The 19,333-nt window shown below is 38.2% G+C and overlaps 5 protein-coding genes across 7 annotated transcripts; 2 read left to right on the plus strand and 3 right to left on the minus strand.

Moving 5' to 3' along the window:
- On the plus strand, positions 2,637-5,357 carry LOC18585751 (scarecrow-like protein 3). 3 transcript variants are annotated; one of them, XM_018128608.1, is made up of 2 exons: positions 2,637-3,054; positions 3,620-5,357. In XM_018128608.1, exon 2 carries the CDS (start codon positions 3,662-3,664, stop codon positions 5,111-5,113), a length of 1,452 nt encoding a protein of 483 aa, XP_017984097.1. In that variant the 5' UTR covers positions 2,637-3,054; positions 3,620-3,661; the 3' UTR covers positions 5,114-5,357. The 3 variants fall into 3 exon arrangements, with proteins under 3 accessions (XP_017984097.1, XP_017984095.1, XP_017984098.1); XM_018128606.1 differs by having other exon boundaries at positions 3,636-5,357; XM_018128609.1 differs by having other exon boundaries at positions 3,669-5,357.
- On the minus strand, positions 6,472-7,311 carry LOC18585752 (dirigent protein 22). The gene has a single exon (XM_007008736.2). The coding sequence runs from the start codon at positions 7,242-7,244 to the stop codon at positions 6,684-6,686; it is 561 nt and encodes a 186-aa protein (XP_007008798.2). The 5' UTR covers positions 7,245-7,311; the 3' UTR covers positions 6,472-6,683.
- Positions 8,634-9,431, minus strand: LOC18585753 (dirigent protein 22). The gene has a single exon (XM_007008737.2). The coding sequence runs from the start codon at positions 9,395-9,397 to the stop codon at positions 8,831-8,833; it is 567 nt and encodes a 188-aa protein (XP_007008799.2). The 5' UTR covers positions 9,398-9,431; the 3' UTR covers positions 8,634-8,830.
- On the plus strand, positions 10,694-12,200 carry LOC18585754. Its single transcript, XM_007008739.2, has 5 exons — positions 10,694-10,818; positions 11,057-11,145; positions 11,233-11,354; positions 11,448-11,569; positions 11,680-12,200. The coding sequence occupies exons 1-5, from the start codon at positions 10,814-10,816 to the stop codon at positions 12,008-12,010; spliced, it is 669 nt and encodes a 222-aa protein (XP_007008801.2). The 5' UTR covers positions 10,694-10,813; the 3' UTR covers positions 12,011-12,200.
- Positions 12,608-16,389, minus strand: LOC18585755. Its single transcript, XM_018129283.1, has 2 exons — positions 13,205-16,389; positions 12,608-13,052 (listed from the first exon to the last, which is right to left on the minus strand). The coding sequence occupies exon 1, from the start codon at positions 16,126-16,128 to the stop codon at positions 13,219-13,221; it is 2,910 nt and encodes a 969-aa protein (XP_017984772.1). The 5' UTR covers positions 16,129-16,389; the 3' UTR covers positions 12,608-13,052; positions 13,205-13,218.

The raw sequence follows: 19,333 nt of genomic DNA on the forward strand, positions 1-19,333 counted from the left end.
AGTTATTATCGATTCCAAACCACCAACATTGAAGACTAATGCATCTCGGAACTTAGAGTTGGAGACAAAAAACAAACTTGTCTTGTTTTTCGACAATTCCAAGCCCCGTGACTTAGCCCCACACATGCTATGATTAATAAAACATTAGAATCATTTTTTATTATTATGGGTGCTTGTCTCCTTCACATTCCCTTTTTCTCTTTGTCAAGACTTCTCATGTCGATGCATGCAAAATTTACGCTATATTAGAAGAAGCAACCAAGCTCCCTGGTTAAGTCTCTCGTGGGTCCTCGCTATTTTTGTTTTCACCCCTCCATCCAATAAAATAAGCTCTGTTGAGCTGAATTCTAGAGGGATCTTTGGTTAACTTAAACGAAGAAAGCACCGTTGAAAGGATGCTTTGGCTGCAAGATTACAAAAACGTCAAACTCTTGAAAGCATCCCCACTCTCAAACGTTGTAAAGATCGATTAGCCTTCTAAGACAAGGAGGAGATACCTTTCATGCCCGAATTGACCATTTGTTCTTTCTTTTCTTTCGAATTAAGATACAAGGTAAGGAACATAAGCATTTTTCAATTTCAACAGATAAACCCTTGGAAACACCCATCGTTTCCATGTTTTTCAACTTTGGATTTGATGTGCTTTGTTTTGATCCTAACCACTCCTCTCTCCCACTCCCACAAGAACATAAAACAAAACCCAAAATAGACGAGGGAATATCTGAGAGAAGAAGTGAATAGAAATATCTTGTTAATGCCTGTTGATCAAGCAATCCAGGGAAAAGGGTTGGTGCCATTAAAGGTGAACCACACACCACACCTTGAAAATTAATATAAACCTCCTTTGAAGTTTTGTGTTCATGTCTACCAAACCTCTTCATTAAGTCCAAATCTATGAGCTTATCTTCACTTGGTTTGAAACTTTTGATGATTACCTAATATTACAACCCTTTATGTTGTGCATGAATGATTAAGATTGGAGAAACTTCTTGAGTAAATTTACTGAAAACTGAAACAAAAATGAAGGGTTTATACCATATTGATAACACTAGAATATAGATATAAGATTAAGTGCTGAAAGTGCAAACAATTAATCACATATGCCTGGAGCTGTCTACTTGTATACGGCTGACGAAGGTTAGACGCAATAGCTGACTCATTCTCTACATTTCTTCTAGAGATCAATTGTGGAGGTAGGGCAGGGGGTAGAGGGATCCATTCACCTTAATTTTCTTCACCGCAAAACAAAAGTATAATCAGCTGTATTAATTAGCACAATACAAACAAAAAGAAACAAGTGGGATACCTTTTCCCAGAGAGTTTTCTCCACTTTCTAGTTAGTTTCTTACATGTGTATTTCATTTTAGAGCATGCTATTCTGTTCTGGTATTTTAACATCTTGGACAAAAAGTTAATGGTGTACACGTTTTTATGATGCTGAAAATCTGATGTTTCATTGATATTGTTCCATGATAGAAAGTTTTAAGAGGTTGTCTGGTTTATGAAATTCATAGATTGTATGCTTCAGATTTCTCTGCGGGCCCTTTTTCTCTTGAGAAAATGAAACTAAATAAAAGGCGCATGAGCAAGTAGTCATAGACATACATCAAATTGTCATTTACACATAGGCATTTGTTAAAATTGAAGCTGAAGAAGCTACCAAACCCCATCTGTCAGTTGTATCACCACCTGAAGTTAAAGGTTAAAGACCTTCTATTGGCACAAATGGGCAATGGGTTTGCTTGTTTTCTTGTATCAAATCATGTGATAATCCACTCTCAATCGCATCTAGTGACAAGTTGAACAAAAAAGTCTTCCTTCTTTAAAGTGATGTGAGATCATTGAACTGTAGAATACAATGATTCAAAAGATTTACCAACTTTCTTGTGCTTGATTTGGAGCATGCAGAACTTGAAAAGAGCAAAGACATAAAATTGCTGGCCACTACCGCTACCGCCACAACTAAGCCCATAAAACAATGGACAAAAGGTATAAGAACAAAACATAACAATGAAAATGGAGGTAAGTGGGCATCACATTTGCCCACTAACAAGATTCAGCTAATCAAGTAGATGATGTGGTAAATCACTAAGCCATGATTATGTGGCATAATTTGGATCTTCATTACAGTCTAAAAGAACAAATCTAAAACATTTTTTTGTAGAAAACAAGGAATGAGGCTAATAGAGTCCAAACCAAACCACTCTCTCACACACCCCACAGACCACACCATTCCTCAAGTTAAATCTTCTATCTACTTTTGGCTTTTCTTAAAACTTGCTTGTCTCTTTGTCCTAATGCAAGAAGTAACCCCCAAGTGGATGGTCTTTGCGTATGAAAAGAGAACAAATACTTGATTTGGAGGCACATGGAAAGGCTTCCCTTGCAATCCCCACTATCACCCACTAAGCAACAAGCAAGGGTGTTGTTTTGTTTTGGTAGGGCATGTTTGGCTTTGTGTTGTGTTTGAGCATAATACCAATTCTGGCCAGCTCTTATTCCCATCCACTTCACATACTGACAAAAACAAATCAAACTTAGTGAGGGAATGGAACAAAGGCAGGTTCCTTTAGGACTAGTATACTTGTAAGAGACGCAGTAATAGATAGACAGTAACAAGAACATTGGTAGAGACAGGAAATATGGATGGAGAGAGAGAGAGGCAGAGACAGAGAGGGCTCGGTCTCTATGCTCTTTATGTATTTCAAGAAATTCCATATTCTTCTGAACCCTCCAAAAGACAAACAAAACAATGAGGACAAAAACAACCTCTTGTATTGTTGCCAAAGCAGCCATGGAAAATTCCTTCAAGACAAGAGCTTTAATTCCAATTGACTCACTTTCCAACAAAACCTTAGACCACCAAACCAAACCAAACCTGCTTTTAGTGATGAAACCACTCTGATGGAAAAAGAGATTTGATTTACCAAGTTTTTCCAATTTTCTTAGGAGTCTTCTGGGACTTTGATGAATTTCAAAACCCAGATGGAAATTTTAATTTATTGCTTTGTTTGATCTGTTTTCCTCTGGAGAATTTTAGCTCTACTTTTACTGGTAATTCCCTGTCTCTGTTGCATGATCTCTGTTGACTGGTTTGAACAATTCTCTTACTCGGTAGAGATTATTTTTTAATTAAAATATGAGCTTTCCTCTGCTTTTGTATTGGAAGTTTGCTTCAGTCTCTATTTCGATTGCTGAGAACACCTGGGAAACGGATGTAAAACTTTTAACAATCTCTCATTGACAAGCATAGCACTTGGGCTTATTTTATGAGTTTTGTATGAAGATGAACGTGAATTTGCCTTCAGTCTCTTTGTTTAGCTGTAAAAACATTGAGATAAAATAAAAAAGGAGCTTTTAAGTTTCAAACTAAAACTTTTCATGACCAAGAAAGCAGGGGGGAGGGGTGGGTGGGTGGGTGGGTGTGTGCGACTCAGCTAATATCTGTACAGTCAAAACGGGAAAAATTTAAAAACAGAGCCTTGTTTTTGCTTTCCTCTGTTTCTTTGAAATTGCTTTCAAGTAATGCTTTTTGCTTTTTGAACTATTTAAGTATAGCATTTGGACTGATTTTGCATCAAATTGTTTAGACATCAGCTGTTCACTGAACAATATGCAGGAATTTTATATTTCAGGGGTCCTTAGCTTGCTCTGACTGTTAATGGCAGGAATGATCCAAGAGGGACCATCGTCTGTGACTTCACCACCACTTCCGTTCCTCCCCTGGATGTCACTGTCTCCTGGTTTAGGTTCCCCATTCCCATGGCTCCGGGAGCTCAAATCTGAGGAGAGGGGTTTATATCTGATCCATCTTCTTGTTCAATGTGCTAACCATGTAGCTGCCGGTAGTCTTGAGAATGCCAATATTGGCCTAGAGCAAATATCACACTTGGCCTCCCCTGATGGAGATACCATGCAAAGAATTGCTGCTTACTTCACCGAGGCACTTGCTGACAGGATGCTCAAAGCATGGCCTGGTCTTCACAAAGCACTTAATTCCACAAAACTATCATCAGTGTCAGAGGAAATTCTTGTTCAAAAATTGTTCTTTGAGCTATTCCCCTTCTTAAAGCTTGCGTACGTAATCACAAATCAGGCCATTGTAGAAGCTATGGAGGGGGAGAAGATGGTTCATATCATAGATCTCAATTCCTCTGAGCCCGCACAGTGGATCAATCTTTTTCAGACATTCAGTGCAAGGCCAGAAGGGCCACCCCATCTGAGAATTACAGGCATTCATGAACAGAAAGAGGTGTTAGAGCAAATGGCCCTTCGGTTGACAGAAGAAGCTGAAAAATTGGACATCCCATTTCAGTTTAACCCAATAGTTTGCAAGTTAGAGAATCTTGATCTAGAAAGTTTGCGTGTCAAGACTGGAGAAGCTCTTGCAGTCAGTTCTGTGCTTCAGCTTCATTCCCTCCTGGCTCCTGATGATGAGATGCTTAGAAGGAACATTAACTCACCATCAGTGTCTAAGAACCTCAATAGTAGTCGACCACATAGAGTCTTGCAGGTGAACCAACGTACTTTAGGAGAGTGGCTTGAGAAAGAACCAGTCCATATATATAGCCCAAGTTCTTCGGACTTAGCATCACCATCACCATCACCATCATCCCCGCTGTCCCTAGCTCCAGCACCAAAGTTGGGGAGCTTTCTAACCGCTCTTCGGGCACTGTCACCAAAACTTATTGTAGTAACCGAGCAGGAGTCCAACCATAATGGCCCTACTTTAATGGAGAGGGTAATGGAAGCATTGAATTTCTATGCTGCGCTCTTCGATTGCTTAGAGTCTACACTATCAAGAGCACCACTGGAGCGACAAAAGGTTGAGAAGATGCTTTTTGGAGAGGAAATTAAGAATATTATAGCATGTGAGGGTCTTGAGAGAAAGGAGAGACATGAGAAGCTTGAGAAATGGATTCTGAGACTTGAGTTGGCGGGCTTTGGAAGGGTGCCTTTAAGCTACCATGGCATGTTGCAGGCAGGAAGGTTGTTGCAAACCAATAACTATGATGGTTATAAGATCAAAGAAGAGAATGGGTGTTTGGTTATGTGCTGGCAAGAAAGACCCCTATATTCAATGTCAGCCTGGGGGTTTAGGCGGTACGATTAAGTTGTTACCCATTTTGTGTGTGCTTGTTTCCTCCTTTTTTTGTGTTCTTCTCCCTGTAAAGAATATTAAGTTTTTCTTCCTCTAAAATATCATAGTGTTTCCAATGAAAAGTTCTAGCAAATTTCTCCTTGATTCCCAGGTTTCTCTTTTTCTGTTTGCTAGTTTATTAGTTTCAATGTATAAGACTATTCATTCTGTATTTGCTTCTAAAAATTCAAACATATCTGATTCATTTCCTCAGGCTGCCACCATGTAGTCCATGCTTGTTTTGGAACTCTTATTTGCAGAAAAATTTCTGGGAGACTTTTGAGTCACTTCATATCTAATAACTTTTCATGTTCATCAATGATGGAAAATTCCTTTTGAGTAAGCTTTCCCATAGCTTTTGCTGATCTGTTCAAGATCTCAAACCTTTCCACTTTGATTTATATGTACTTTTTTTTTGAAATTTCATAATGCATTAATCATAATAGGGAACCACCTTTCACCTTTTTACAAGGATTTTGCAACGCTACACCCCTTACAAAAGTTAATGGGGATACACCAACACAAAATCTCCCACAATGCCCTTAGGCCATCTCAGGAGTTCATAACATGCTAACCCTATACATCCTATACAAATTCACCTCAGCCCCTAATTTCTACCATGACATCAAGATAGTTAAGAAAGTAAACCCCCCAACAAGTACACAACTGTTCCACAAACGCCACAACTACCTTGTGTCAATATTTCCTGTGCAATAAGGACAGAATGAACCTGATCCAGACTTCCTAATCAGTATGGGAAAAAGCTCTGTTGCTTGGGTCTTCTGTATTTGCAGCTCTAACTCTAGTAACATTGTCCCATACATTGATAAGGTCCTCGTCTTTGCCAATACCAGATTTCGCAAGGGTATCAGCTTGTCAGTTTGCCTCCCGAAGAGTGTGTTTGACTTCCCATTCTTTAACTCGTTTCTTTAGCATTTCAATATGAAGTACCCATTTTTTGAGTCTCCACGGGGCTGTCTCTGGCGAATTGGACCACTTCACAGCGTTAGTGGAATCACTTTCCACTATAAGTTTGTGGGAGCTTTCCTGTCTTGAAGCTGAGAACATTAAAAAAGCTTCCTTTATCACTAATATCTCTGTTAAGTTTGATTCTCCAAAGCCTATGGACTTGGAAAACGACATTATTGTCTCCCCATTGGTGTTTCTAAGTAATCCCTCAGTACCTGCCTCTCCCGGACAGGTACTTCACATCTTGAATTCTTTAATTTACTCTCTTGGAATACAACTTTGCTTCATTTAGTTATCATGTTGACAGAAAATTTCCTTAAAGGTCTATAGTTGTAACATGTCCTGGGGACTTAACAAGTCAATTGACAAATCAGATAACAGCTCTAGCATCTATGGTAGAAATTCTAAAAGCCATCCATTTTCCTGGAAACCAACAATAGATTTCTTAGGAAGTAGAAAACCAGAAAATCACATTCTCTTTTAAGGCTATAGGAGAAACACCCAAAAGCAGGTAGACATGATGAAAGCAAGAAAAACAAAAGTTTGTTCAATTCCAAGCAAGCACAGCACTTGTTCAGTAGTGCACAACAGACACATTATATTCAACTACAGCATCTCCATTCTGATTAAACCAAACTGTCTTGGCCAAAGCATAACCACGAGCAAAGCGGAAAAGTCCACTACCTCCGACTATTGGCATTTCCCTGACCGTGTGAGAAACTGCATTCCGGCCAAGAATGCTAAGTGCACTTCCATTGTAAATTCCCTCAGAGAAAGCGAAATTCATGACCATAAGCAAGCCTGCATCATGTTGCGAAGCCAAAGCGTAAATCCCCTGTGCTCTTCCCACAAGTTTCGAATTAGGCTCAGGACTTTCTGTCAATGGATCATCTACCATGAAAGTAGTACCAAATGAACCAACTGAATTGTTTGGTGGCCTAATGATTTTCATGGCTGTAGGGTTTTTCCCATCTACGATGTCATGGAAGTAGAAGTGGAGACGGGTCATTTTTGCCATGCGATTTGTGGATGTTATAGGGGATTGACTCGAGAACTCTCCATTAATTGTAATGAAGAAAGTTGAGAAAAGGGTGAAGAACAAGATGAAGAGAGTTTGAGTTGCAAAGGAAGCCATTCAAAGTTCAGGTTTCTACTGCAATGGTCAGCGTCCCATAGAGGGTATCTATAGGGTAATGAAAATGTAGCATATTGTGTTTGTGAAGAAATGATTGCTTAATTTTTCATGACTCTGGGAGGAAGAAATGCCAAAAAAGGGTTTTCATGATTATGGCGATCATAGAAGCATGCAATACTTGTTTCAAGAAAAGATTGTTGGCCATGTGAAACACCACTTCTGGCCTGAATGGTTTAAGCAGTGAACATAAAGAAAGCTCTCACACAAAACTGTGAGCAGATCAGCTTAATCATATCATCACTACATGATGGCTTGAGCAAATAAAACACAAAAAAAAAAGCAAAATAATTAAGAACAAACAATGTATTAAAAAATAATATAAAATGCACTTGATCTTAATTAATCAATCATTTGATCGTGTGGCAGCATTATTTCAGATATAATCTTAGTTAACTGATGGTGATAGCTAAGTCATAAAATACTAGCTAGGAATATATAGTTTAATGCTGCAGGGCCTTGGATTCAAAGTTTTCATTAGTTGTAAACTTTAGGATTGCATATGCTTTTCTACCTTCTCTTTCTGAAAAGAGAATTCATTGATCTTAGATGGAGTCATAATGGCAGGTCAGTGAGTGCCCTGTGCTCAATGTATATCTACGAAGCCTTTTCAAAGCATGCTTGCTTCCTTCACAAACAATAGGTAATCACAGCTTCCCTTTACTTTCCACCCCACATTTCCATGTTGGTTGCACAAACTTGCTTTTGCTGTTATAGCATGGTGAATGGTCCCTAAAATTCATGGCCATTTTGTTCAAAGGACTAGTAGTAGAAAATATGATTTTTAAGTTGTATCAATTATTTTAAAAAATGAAAAAAAAGTTAAACTATCAATTATTTAATAAAATAAAATATTTGAACGAATTATTACAATTCAAGATTGTAATTTACACTGATTTTACTCCCTACTATTACTTTACAATGCTAATACTACCATTACCAAAAGAATTTTCATAACCCACCAAAGCAAAAATAATTGATACTATTAATCAATGGTAATAATTGTCAGAATGCATCAACATTTTTATTGTTTGAGTAAGGAAAATCATTTAAACAGAAATCATTCTTCAATAACCCAACCGACCCAAAGTTATATTCTTCTCCCTAGCAACCCAACCCATGATTGAAGCTTGGGATGCTTTCAGATCTAACTGAGAAGTCCCAATGTAGCCTTAGCCCACATCACAGCCCATAGAATAGTTTGTGAAGCCCAGTTGCTGTCCCCTTCAGGGTGCTTGGCTTCTGGCAGGCACTATTTGATCTAATGACCTCTTTTCCATGATGAATTTTGATTTATGGCTTAAGCATCAGAAGCAAGAAAAGTGAAAAGGGTAAGAGAAAAGATAACCATTTCTGATTGTATAAAGTAATCAATGTTCCATAACTTAAAGAAAAAAATATTGACTGCTGCAAAAGACATGTGAAGCAACAAATAAACATAAGCCCAGAAAGAGAAAACCAAGCTACAGCTACATTTGTGACATGACTGCTCATGGCAGATGCCATGTCACTCTAGCTCAATATGAAACTCAATAATGTGATACATAGACATGGTACTCAACAGTGGCATCTCCAGTTTTGTAATCAAGCCGAATTGTATGGGCCAATGCGTAGCCACGAGCAAGTCTAAACACCCCACTACCTCCAACAATTGGCATTTCCCTTATATCATTGAGAACAGGATTCCTCCCAAGGATGCTGATGCTGCTGCCATTGTAAGTTCCTTCAATGAATGCAAAATTCATAACCATTAGCAATGACAACTCTTCTTGTGCGGCAATGGCATACATCCCTTGAGCTCTTCCAACCAGCTTTGAGCTGATTTCAGGCCCTTCTGTCAATGCATCATCCATGATCATAGTGGCTCCAAATCCATACCCGGTGCTGTTTGGTGGTCCTGCAATTTTCACAACACTAGGTTGTTTCCCACTAATGACATCATGGAAGTAGAAGTGGAGGTGGGATGTTTTTTCTAAACGCTTTATTGTTATTGCCTCGGTGGTTTCCTCACAGAAGATGCCATAAGCAGTATTGCAGAAGTTTGAGAAGATAATGAAATTAAAGGTGAAGAGAAGGCAAATGGAAAAAGTGGCCATTTTTAGATTGGTTTCCACAATGGGAAAGCTTGAGATTCTTAAATTGTCAGTCAAAATGAGAATTGGCCTTATATAAGAGGTAGCAGCACGGTTGATGAGTTTTGAAGAAACTGTTACCCTTTGCTTTCACTTTCATTTTATTTTTTTAATGACTTTTATAAAAGCAAGTGGTCTTCTTGCTGCTGTTTGACACTATGAAAAGCTCTCTGATTTCAAACGAAGAATGATTTTGCTTTCACTATACCCTATCTCCGACTAGTTAAGTCCAAGTACAAGGTTCCATGATGTCCCCATCATTTTCTAAACTGTGGTACTCTATACTGCATCTTGACAAATATCAAGTATCCTTGTTGGTTTTGCTTTTTTTTGAGATTTGGAGAAGAGGATTTGAACCTTGCTAGAGGGAAACATGTACCAACCAATCAGTTAAATGTTCGGGTGCAAAGAATGCTTATTGGTTGAGGTTATGCACTTAGAAAAGTTGTAATTAAAGCTAGGAAGATTTTGTGAAAGGATGAATGTTAACCCAACTCTTAAATGATTACACATGAAAGATGAAATAAATGAAAACAGAAATCTTTGGAATGAGCTATAGCTTGTGCATGACCTTGTTGCAAATTATGTGACCATCAATTGTTAGCGTATCAATGACTATATTCCCTCTAATTGGAGACAAATCTGACCTAAACTTGTAGATATTATACCACTTCCATAATCTTGATTTAAGTTTGATATAATCTGACTGATGTTGAAGTAATCTTTGCTTTAAGCAAATCCAAAGCATTTTCTGTGAACCATCTATACTTTCATATCACCTATTAACCTTAGCTTGAACAGTCAGCCATGTTACTCTGCATGTACATTCATCAGCTAAGATGCTAGCAATGATCCTCCCTAAATCTTCATTACGAATTTCTGACTTGTATTCCAATGTACAAGTCTTGCGATCGTTTTGAAGTAAATAACAAAACAAATACTTTATACAAAAAGAAACAATGATTGGTGCTATACATTTATACTAGCAAGAGGAGCTCCTAGTCATCAAGAGATTGTTATGCTTAGGTTTTCTTGTTCTAACTGCTGGAAACCGAATGAAAGCTCCGCAAAATTTCCGCGATGTATCAGCATTGCAAGCAGTTAGTACCCACATGTGTTGACACTTCCGGTTGACAGCCATAAATCCCCTTGGGGTATAGGCTGGTCCGATTGTTAAATTTATGGCCCAAGAAAGCCCACATTGATTAAGCCCCAAAAGGAAGGGAAAGGTGAAACTTTTTAGTTTTAAAAAGAAAAATCAGAACTTTCTTTCATTTAGGAAAATTACCGGCAAATTCTAAATGTTTCTGTACTCTTTCAGTTCAGTTGGGATTCTGGAGCTCTGCAACTAGAAGGAACAGAAGAACGAGGAGGTAATTTATGAGGTCAGCTTCAGAGATTCTTTTTTTTTATATAAAGAAATTTTATGTTGGAATTTGAAGGCTCCTGTGAGACGATTCTTGTTTTAGCTTTGGATTAGCAAAAAGAAGAGATTTTTATTTTTAGCTTTTACTATTTGGACTCAAAGATCAAAACTTTGAACAAAATCCATTGGCTGCTTGCAACTTGGAAGGTGTTTGATGTATTTCCAAGGTATTTGTTTCTTCCTTTTTCCTTTTACAGAGACATGGATAATAGTTTAGCTGAGGAGCTCTATTCAGAAAGTTTGCAGCTATCCAAGTTACACTTAGGCCATTCTTCAACTGCCAATGGTAATTAGTGAATACTTGCAATTCCTCAGGGGATTCGAAAGTTGCAATTTTTAGCACTGATACTTCTCTTTCTATTTTTTTTTTCAGGTTTCAGTGAGGCTAACGATCAGGCAGGAGATGGATCTTTATGGGGTGATTCTGATGAGGAATTGGATAAATTATCTGATTTAGACCGGGAATGGCAGAGGAGGCATGACCAATTCCACACGGTATTTGACAATTTAGATTTCCTTGTCATTGTATGTAAAGATATGGTGGTTGTTTAGTTTTTTTATATCAGTTTCAATGTTGGGAATTTTCAGATTGGATATCGTGATGGCCTGATAGCGGGGAAAGAAGCTTCTGCACAAGAAGGTTTTAATATTGGCTTTAAGCAATCAGTTTTTGCCGGGTGCAACTGGGGCCTTGCTAGAGGTGTTACCAGGTGAGATTGAAAAGTGGAGGAAATTTCTTATTAGTTGTTGATGTCTAGATTGCTTATGTTTTTGATGCACGGCATTGCTCTAAATCTTGGTTTCAAATTTTGTGTGAAAGTGCGCTCGCTTGTCTTCCGGATACGTTGAGGGAGAAGTTGATTGAAACACAAGAAACGAGAGATAAATTCCAGGGGTTATGTGATTCCGTGAATTCTCTGTCGACTATAGATGCACTTAAGTTGTTTCATGATGATATTATGTCAAAGAAAGTTGTGGAACAGAGTGAGCCTGTCGAGGCTGGTGTTAGTGCAGGTGGCTTGCAAGAACAAAGCTCAACTTCTGGTAGTTTGGGGAAATATACTGCAGAGCTTCAATCACTTCTTCATGAATCACCCAAAATCAAAATACAATTCTTCCATCAGGAAGTTTCAACTCCTGATGTTTGTTGAAAACTTAATGCACATTCTTGTTTCTGTCCATGAAGCACAAACATAGAACTAGTCATGGCATCTTAATTTGTTAATAAGTGTTTAGCACTTTGTTATTTATACATGAATATACTTGTGAGGTTGACAGTGTTTACCACATGCAGTTACTAATCAACTTGTACAAATATAAGGAATTTTCTTTCTGAGATAAGTGTAATAACCAAACTCAGTTTTTCCCCCCTAAAATATCTGATTCTGATGAACAATAGTTTGTCTAAATTCTGTTGCCTATTCATTTTATATGGGCATATTTTAACAGTCGATAATGCTTGACAGTCACGAGTTGTGTATAGCCTTTTGCAATGCTATTCTGCACTTAGATTTATCAGAATCAGAATGATCTACTCTTCCTCATTATCAATATTTTACCTCAACTTTGTACTAATTAGTATCTTTTAATATGTTGATAATGCTGGAACTCAGGAGAATGATATAGTTGACAATGATTATATTAGGGAACTCTCCTGGTTCCTGCAAGACTGAATACCAATGTTCCTACTCGATACGTGAATACCAGTAATAGTTAAATTCTTGTTTGACAATCGTAGCTCAACGTGGTTAGAAACAATGCATGAAAAGCAGTTGATGATTGATGTATCACTGGAGATGATAATAGTAGTAATTATTTAAACATAAACTTAGTGCCATTATGATCAGTACATAACATTAGACATAATAGACCTCCAAACGGTAGATATGATCCAGTTGAAAACACTTCACAAATTCTATTAGTTTGAACTTGAATTAGGTGTTCTTCACTCGCACTTCACCCACATAATTCAGGAGAATCTGCATCTGCATCCTTGCACAGATCAACTCACTCCATGTTTCAAGTTGCTGCGTCTACAGTTCTCAACAGTTGACAACTTGTTCGTTGCTCTATTGGAACTGTCGTTTAAAAGCATTTGCCTTCGCTTGCTATGATGATGATGATGATGATGCTTTCTACCCTTGGACTAATTGCAGCTATAATTTGTCGAAGTTACTTTCATCGGATCATATCCTGGGAAGTGATAAGAAGGTGGAGCTTGTCTGTTAGATGTTCATGAATTTATATTTTGTTATTCAAATGAAGTATTTTACTACTAAAACCAAGATAATTAGATAAACTAAACAATAACAAGGAATGAACTTGGAATAGAGAGAATTAATTACCTTGGTAAACACTATCAGTTACAAGCCTGAATGGGTCGTCCATGGCCAAAGCCTGTCGAAGTATGCCTCAAACGAGATTCACATTTTGTTATCGGCAGGACTGTTTCAAAGGCTTCAACAAGTAATGCCACTTTCCTCTTTCTAGCAGGAGCAAGTTTGGTGACAGCTTGTTGGAGTGCATGATCGAGCATCCATTCCTCTGCATTTTTCCTTTCATCCATCATCTGATGCCTGAGATCAACCTTTTCTGCATCTGGTTCTGGAACAACAGGCAGGAAGTTTGGTTCTCGTGGGTTGAACTTCCTTGATTCCTCATAATTCTCTTCATGTCTTTTGCGTCCAACTGTCCATTTTCTGTTGTTATGGTTGTCCGGTACTTCTTCCTTAGCATTGCTTCTAGTGAAGGAGAACCTGTTCCTTGGATTGTGGCCATTTTTATCACTTGTTGTGGGGAACGTTTCTGCCTCCAACCCAGTACTAGCACTGTCCAAATCTGTTTTACCAACTTCACTGCGCTCAGCTAAACTAGTTTTGTGCATCCTTGAACTGTTCTGCTCCTCTGAGTCCATGGAAGTAGGGACTTTGAACTTAGCTTCATCTTGATCTTCCTCTAGGATGCTCTTACTGTCGACAACATTTGTGTTCTCATGTTGGCTATCTGACGGGTGATCTTGATTCTCAGCAAAAAGGCTTTCATCAACAGTATCTTGAGTTGAGAAACTCTCATCAATAGCATTGTTGACTTCACAAAGTTGGTTGTTTTGGATGTCTCCTATCTCCTCATCATCTTCATCAGCCCCAGATAAAACATGAGATGAATCAGAGATTTGAATTCCAATCAACAATTCAGCATCAGCTATTTTCCCTGCTTCCATTCCATCTCCAGCTTCGCCACTTGGAAGTTCCTTCTCTGGACTGAAATCACTGACGGTGACTGTCTGATTTGCTTCTGAATCCCCTGTCTCCTGGGTTACGTTGTAATCTTCACTTGCTTCGTCCTGCTCTAACTTATCAAATGAGCGAAGCTGCAATTGCTCTGTTGATTCCAAAGCTTCTTCTTTCACATCAATGGTGCAGCTGTTTTCAGGAACTTCTAGCTGAGGATCTGCTTCAGAAACCTCATTAACTGTTCCAGGAAATCCATTCTCCAGAATTTTCTCCTTGCCTCCCTCATGTAGCTCCTCTGTTGCAGATGGAGTTGCAACAATGCCTGTCAAATCTACTTCAGCGTTTTCTTTTTTCTCTTCTTCTTCCATGGTTACTAATACCTCAAACATCTCCTCAGCGGAGGAAACTTGGTCGTAACATAAGGTTTCAGATACTTGGCTACATGTATCAATGCGTGCAGTATCTTCTTCAAAGACTTGCTGTTCTGCTCCATCAACCAGAATTTCTTCTGTGATGTTGCTGTCTTTTTCATCTAAACTGATCACAAGTTCGTCATGCAAATTATTCCTATCTCTTTCTGACGAATCCCCAGTGTTTGGATCAGATTTATAATCAGTTTCCATTGAACAAAGGGCTTCATCATCAGGCTCTGAAGCAGAAAATTGGCACTCTTCCCACTCCATATCAATAACTTCAAACATGGTATGGTCTATATCAATTGTTGCGAGGCATTCCTGTTCATCACCATCATTAAAGTTCCATGGTAATGATTTTTCTTTAACCAAAATTCCTCTGAAATCTTCATCCACGTCATCATGTTTTAGCTCTTCATAGAGGGTTTCTTTGGTATTTACTTCGGAAAAAGTTTCACTGCAACGTTCAAGATTTTCATCAAAGTCAATCTCAGCGTGTGGTGAACCTTCATATAAACTCTCCGAAACTGGCTTCTCCGTGTTATGCTCTGGGGCTGTTTCATTGCCACATCCAGAATCATCCATTCTCTTGGCGTTCATTTGTGTGCTTCCTACGTCTGCTTCAGCATCATTCCCTTTGCTTTTTGCATAGATTTCAATGAAAAAATCCATGCCCCCTTCTTGCATCAATGGAGACCTAGGGGAGTTATCCAAATCCACTCCATTGCTTGCAGGGTCGTTACCAAAAACCACCTGCGCTGCATTGAATTCTTCTGTTCCATCAGCAGAAGGCTTGAGTCTACGAGGGCTCAATGCTTCCATCTTCATGCTTCTCTGGGTTTTCATTGAACGTCTCCTTGCTTTTAAGAAACATTTCAATGGAGGCAAAGGAGTGTGGTGATGACCGTTAAGAGAACAGTAAGTATACGGGCAGACCTTTATAATTGAAGTTCCTTCAGACTCAGTACCCCCAGGATTAAGAATAAGATAAGCGGGAAACTTTGAGTCCTTCAAAGTTGAAGAACAGGTAGCTCTCTGCATATCCATATCTGCACATAGAGCAACCCTGGAACATTTTTTTGATGAAGCTCTAACCGGTTTGAAACTAGGAGATTTTGTTAAAGTCCTCACCATCTTCAAACTAGATGTCCTTGTTAAAGTTCTAGCAGGTTTATTACAAGAACCAGAGCTACTTTTTGAACCAGTTGAACTTCTACTACGCAGATTCTTGCTATCAGAACCAGTTTGAGTATTCCGGGAACTCACCTGAGAAACCTCCTTTTTGGCCTCTGAACTGCTGGTGGACTTCATGTAGTTTGGTGATCCATCCACAGCTTTGATCACAGACTTCTTCTGTGGGGTTGCTGCAGCAGCTGCTGGAACATTGAGAGGAGGTGGTTTTCCAGGTTGAGCAATCGTTTTCCTCACAGGTGATGATCTTAGGCCCTCAATATCCGAGAGCTTAATTGATCTTGACTTCTTCATTTTTTTCTTCAAGTCAGTTCCTTTGTTCTTGCCATCCTGGTGCTGACAAGATGATGGTTTGAGGCTCCCCAACCGCTTCTCTGGTTTAGCATGATCAGCTTGGATACCAAGCTTGTTGGGTACCTTTCTTTGAACCATCCTTCAAAGGAAAACCTGAAGCATGGCTAAGAGATGAGAAACAAAGGTGGGTTTTCCTTCCCGTGGATATTGGGGGAGTTGAGCCCTGGAAGAAAAGTAGTTTTCTTGAGCTGTGCCGGGTTTGGGATGGAAAATCACATCAGAAGGAAAAAGGCAAATTCCTGAAAGCCAAACAATATAAGATTCCTTTTTGGGTCTAGCTTATTCTGGTTTCCTGTGGGTGACCCTTTGTTTAAACAGGATTTGGCAGATCAAATTTGAATAAAAGGCTGAGATAAGAGTTTGATGCTGACTTGCACTATAACAGGTTTTGTGTTTTGGGTCCTTTTTGTTTGATTCCATTTCCTAAACTGAATTATTGCCTATAAAAAAAATAAAAAATATTGCATATACCGCCAATTTATTATCATTTTACTATTAAATAAAATAACTCTATCAGGGTTTTAGATAAGGATTTAGGCAAGCAAAAAATGATGGAAATTTAAACGGACAAAGAGTAGGAAACAAGTGATTGACTAGGAACCCTCCGCCCTGGCCTCCGGTGGAAAAAAGGCTTGGGCGGTGGCACTTCAGAAAAGACTAAAAGCAATGGTCGGCGGAAATGGGCTGCTTGTGGGGCCAAACTAAGGGCTTGCGGCACAGACGCTCCTCCGCACTGCAGCGGCTCCACGTCCAATAAAAAAAGAACAAATGGGCCCACCTTGGACCTCATAAATCAGACTCCTTCAGTTAATTTTCCCACCCCCCACCGGCCCATGCCTCTTTGAATTGGCCTAATCAAACTCATTGCACCACAGCATAAATAGAATTTTAATTTAAATCAAAATGAAAAATTGCCAAAACTTATTGTATTTATTGCAAAAATACATATTTGTTTGTCTGATCATTTGCTTTTGACACAGGTTTTTTTTTTAAAAAATTTTGGCTCATGTCACGAGAAAGAAACTTTAGATATCTCCGTCACACACATCATCAAACTAAAATTATTTATTAATAATTTTATTAAATAGAGTTTATACCTTTTTTAATTGAGTGATGAGAAATGGTTTTGTATTACATAAATATGGTTTGAAAAAGATAGCACCCTGTTTGAATTTGTAGGCATATTCTATTTGGACATGGCAGGTTTAAAATAATCAGTTTGACTCTATGTATGTTACCATTCAATATGTACAAATTAAGTCTGCCCTTTAGGTGCATTCGACCCAATTAAAATAGCAAGAAGGTATAACTGAAATTCATGGAATAAGTGTTAGATAAATTTTGAAAATTCAGTCTTACCTAACTAAAAATCATGGTCCCTTTTGGTCATAAAGTCTGATTAAGTACTTTTCTTTTCATTTGTGTATATAAATTCCCATGGCAATTATCAACATTTCATTTATCTCTAGGTAATGGAGACCCTGTAGATTCTTTTTGATGTTTCCAAAGCTTAATGACTGGGAAAACCAAAATCATTTTAGACATTAACTCTGGCAATTCAGAGCTTTATTTCTATGATTGAGAGATAATGGGAGATGTAGTTTCCCTATGGTTTCAACTCAGGAAGACAGGAAAGATGTCCAAACTTAAAGCAGCCGACCTTTGCCTGTCATGTTTATCAAAGGCCAAGAATGAAATTGCCCATTGTTGAATATCTTGGTCTTACCCGAACAAACGTTTTTGCTTATGAATGAATTAGTGTATGTTTCTATCAACATTTTCTGCAACCTGAGTCTCCATTTTTGTTTGGTATATTATGGTGATGATCTTAATTCTGCTTCTGTCAAAAGAGAAAAGAAAAGAGAGGTCGTCCTTTTCTCCCATGGGGGGAAGCCTTAGTGGGTACCATCAGGACCAAATAATACTGAGTCACAACAATTTTCCATTATGGAGAGAGAAAATCCAGGATTGTGGAGCAACATCCCATGCAGGGTTTGAAGACAGTGATGGAAATGAATCTGTCTGTCTGTCTGCTTTAGTTATCCTGACCCAACTTGAGTAACACAGAACAAGACAGATCCCCCCCATTCCTCCTGTCTGCTACAAAACACACATTTTGTGCTGCCCAATTCTCCCCCTGGGAGAATCCCATGTTTTCTTGTTTCCTAAATCATTTGTTTCCTCTCTCCTTTTCAATTTCAATGCTCAATTGCCAAAATTATCAGATAAGAAATGTGTCTCATAATTTTACATTAAATTAAAGCATAGAATGAACAATTTAAAATTTTCTTGCTAGTTGTATATATAGTTGCAACCCTATATATATATGTAGCTTGGACTTACTCTGGTTACTTGATCTACCATTGATTTGTAAATGTATCTGATCAGTCCTACAGCTTAATCTATTAAGCAAGAAGTATCTGAAGTTAAATTATGAACCCATAATTAGAAAATAACGGCTGGTTAGCTGTTCTAAATCATACTATAATAAATGGTCCTAATTAAGATGGCACCTAATTAGTGATCAATCATCTGTGATGATCAAGATCCTAATCGTTGACAGATGGATTGTATAATTATGATGATCATATAGAGATTAGTGTCATGAAAGCATCTTTATTATAAAGTAAAAGTAGATGTACCCAAAACAAAAACAATATAAAGTCAAGGGACAGGATGAAGAGCTTTTAGTGGCACAAAATCCATAGTGGGCAGGAAACTTTTTTTACCCAAAATAATACTCTTACCAAGCATACCTAACTAAGCATGGGTGTTTTCTTTGGAGGAAATTGTAACTTGCAAGCACCATCAAGTTACCAAACAAATAAACAAAGAAGAAAAGAGTTTCCCTTTGTATAATTGGATCAAGTTCCAGATATATATCAGTTTACTCCATATGACCGGATGGAGTAGGAGTATTTGGTTTGTGCTGAGACTTCCACTTAAAGAAAAGATTGAGGGTTGCACCAACCTGGAAAATCTCTGTAATATGGCCAAAAACCATGATGACAAGAGATTAACTGACCAATAAGATTAAAGAAAAATTAGAGCCATACATCCAAGTTGCTTTACCTGAAAGAAAAGAAGGGCGGTGAGTAGCTTTCAGAAATACAGTGTGCCATCTTTAATTTGGTACAGTTGTCTCACATTGAGGCTATTCTAAAGGTTATTGGGTATCTGCTTTTTGTTTCATGCATAAGAAATCCAGGATGACCAAAGAAGCTTTTTCAATGTGAACAGTGATACGTGGTAAGCATGGGATACTTTTGAGAAATTTAATCAG

Source organism: Theobroma cacao, chromosome 10 (genome assembly GCF_000208745.1).
Source record: "Theobroma cacao cultivar B97-61/B2 chromosome 10, Criollo_cocoa_genome_V2, whole genome shotgun sequence".
NCBI lineage: Eukaryota > Viridiplantae > Streptophyta > Magnoliopsida > Malvales > Malvaceae > Theobroma > Theobroma cacao.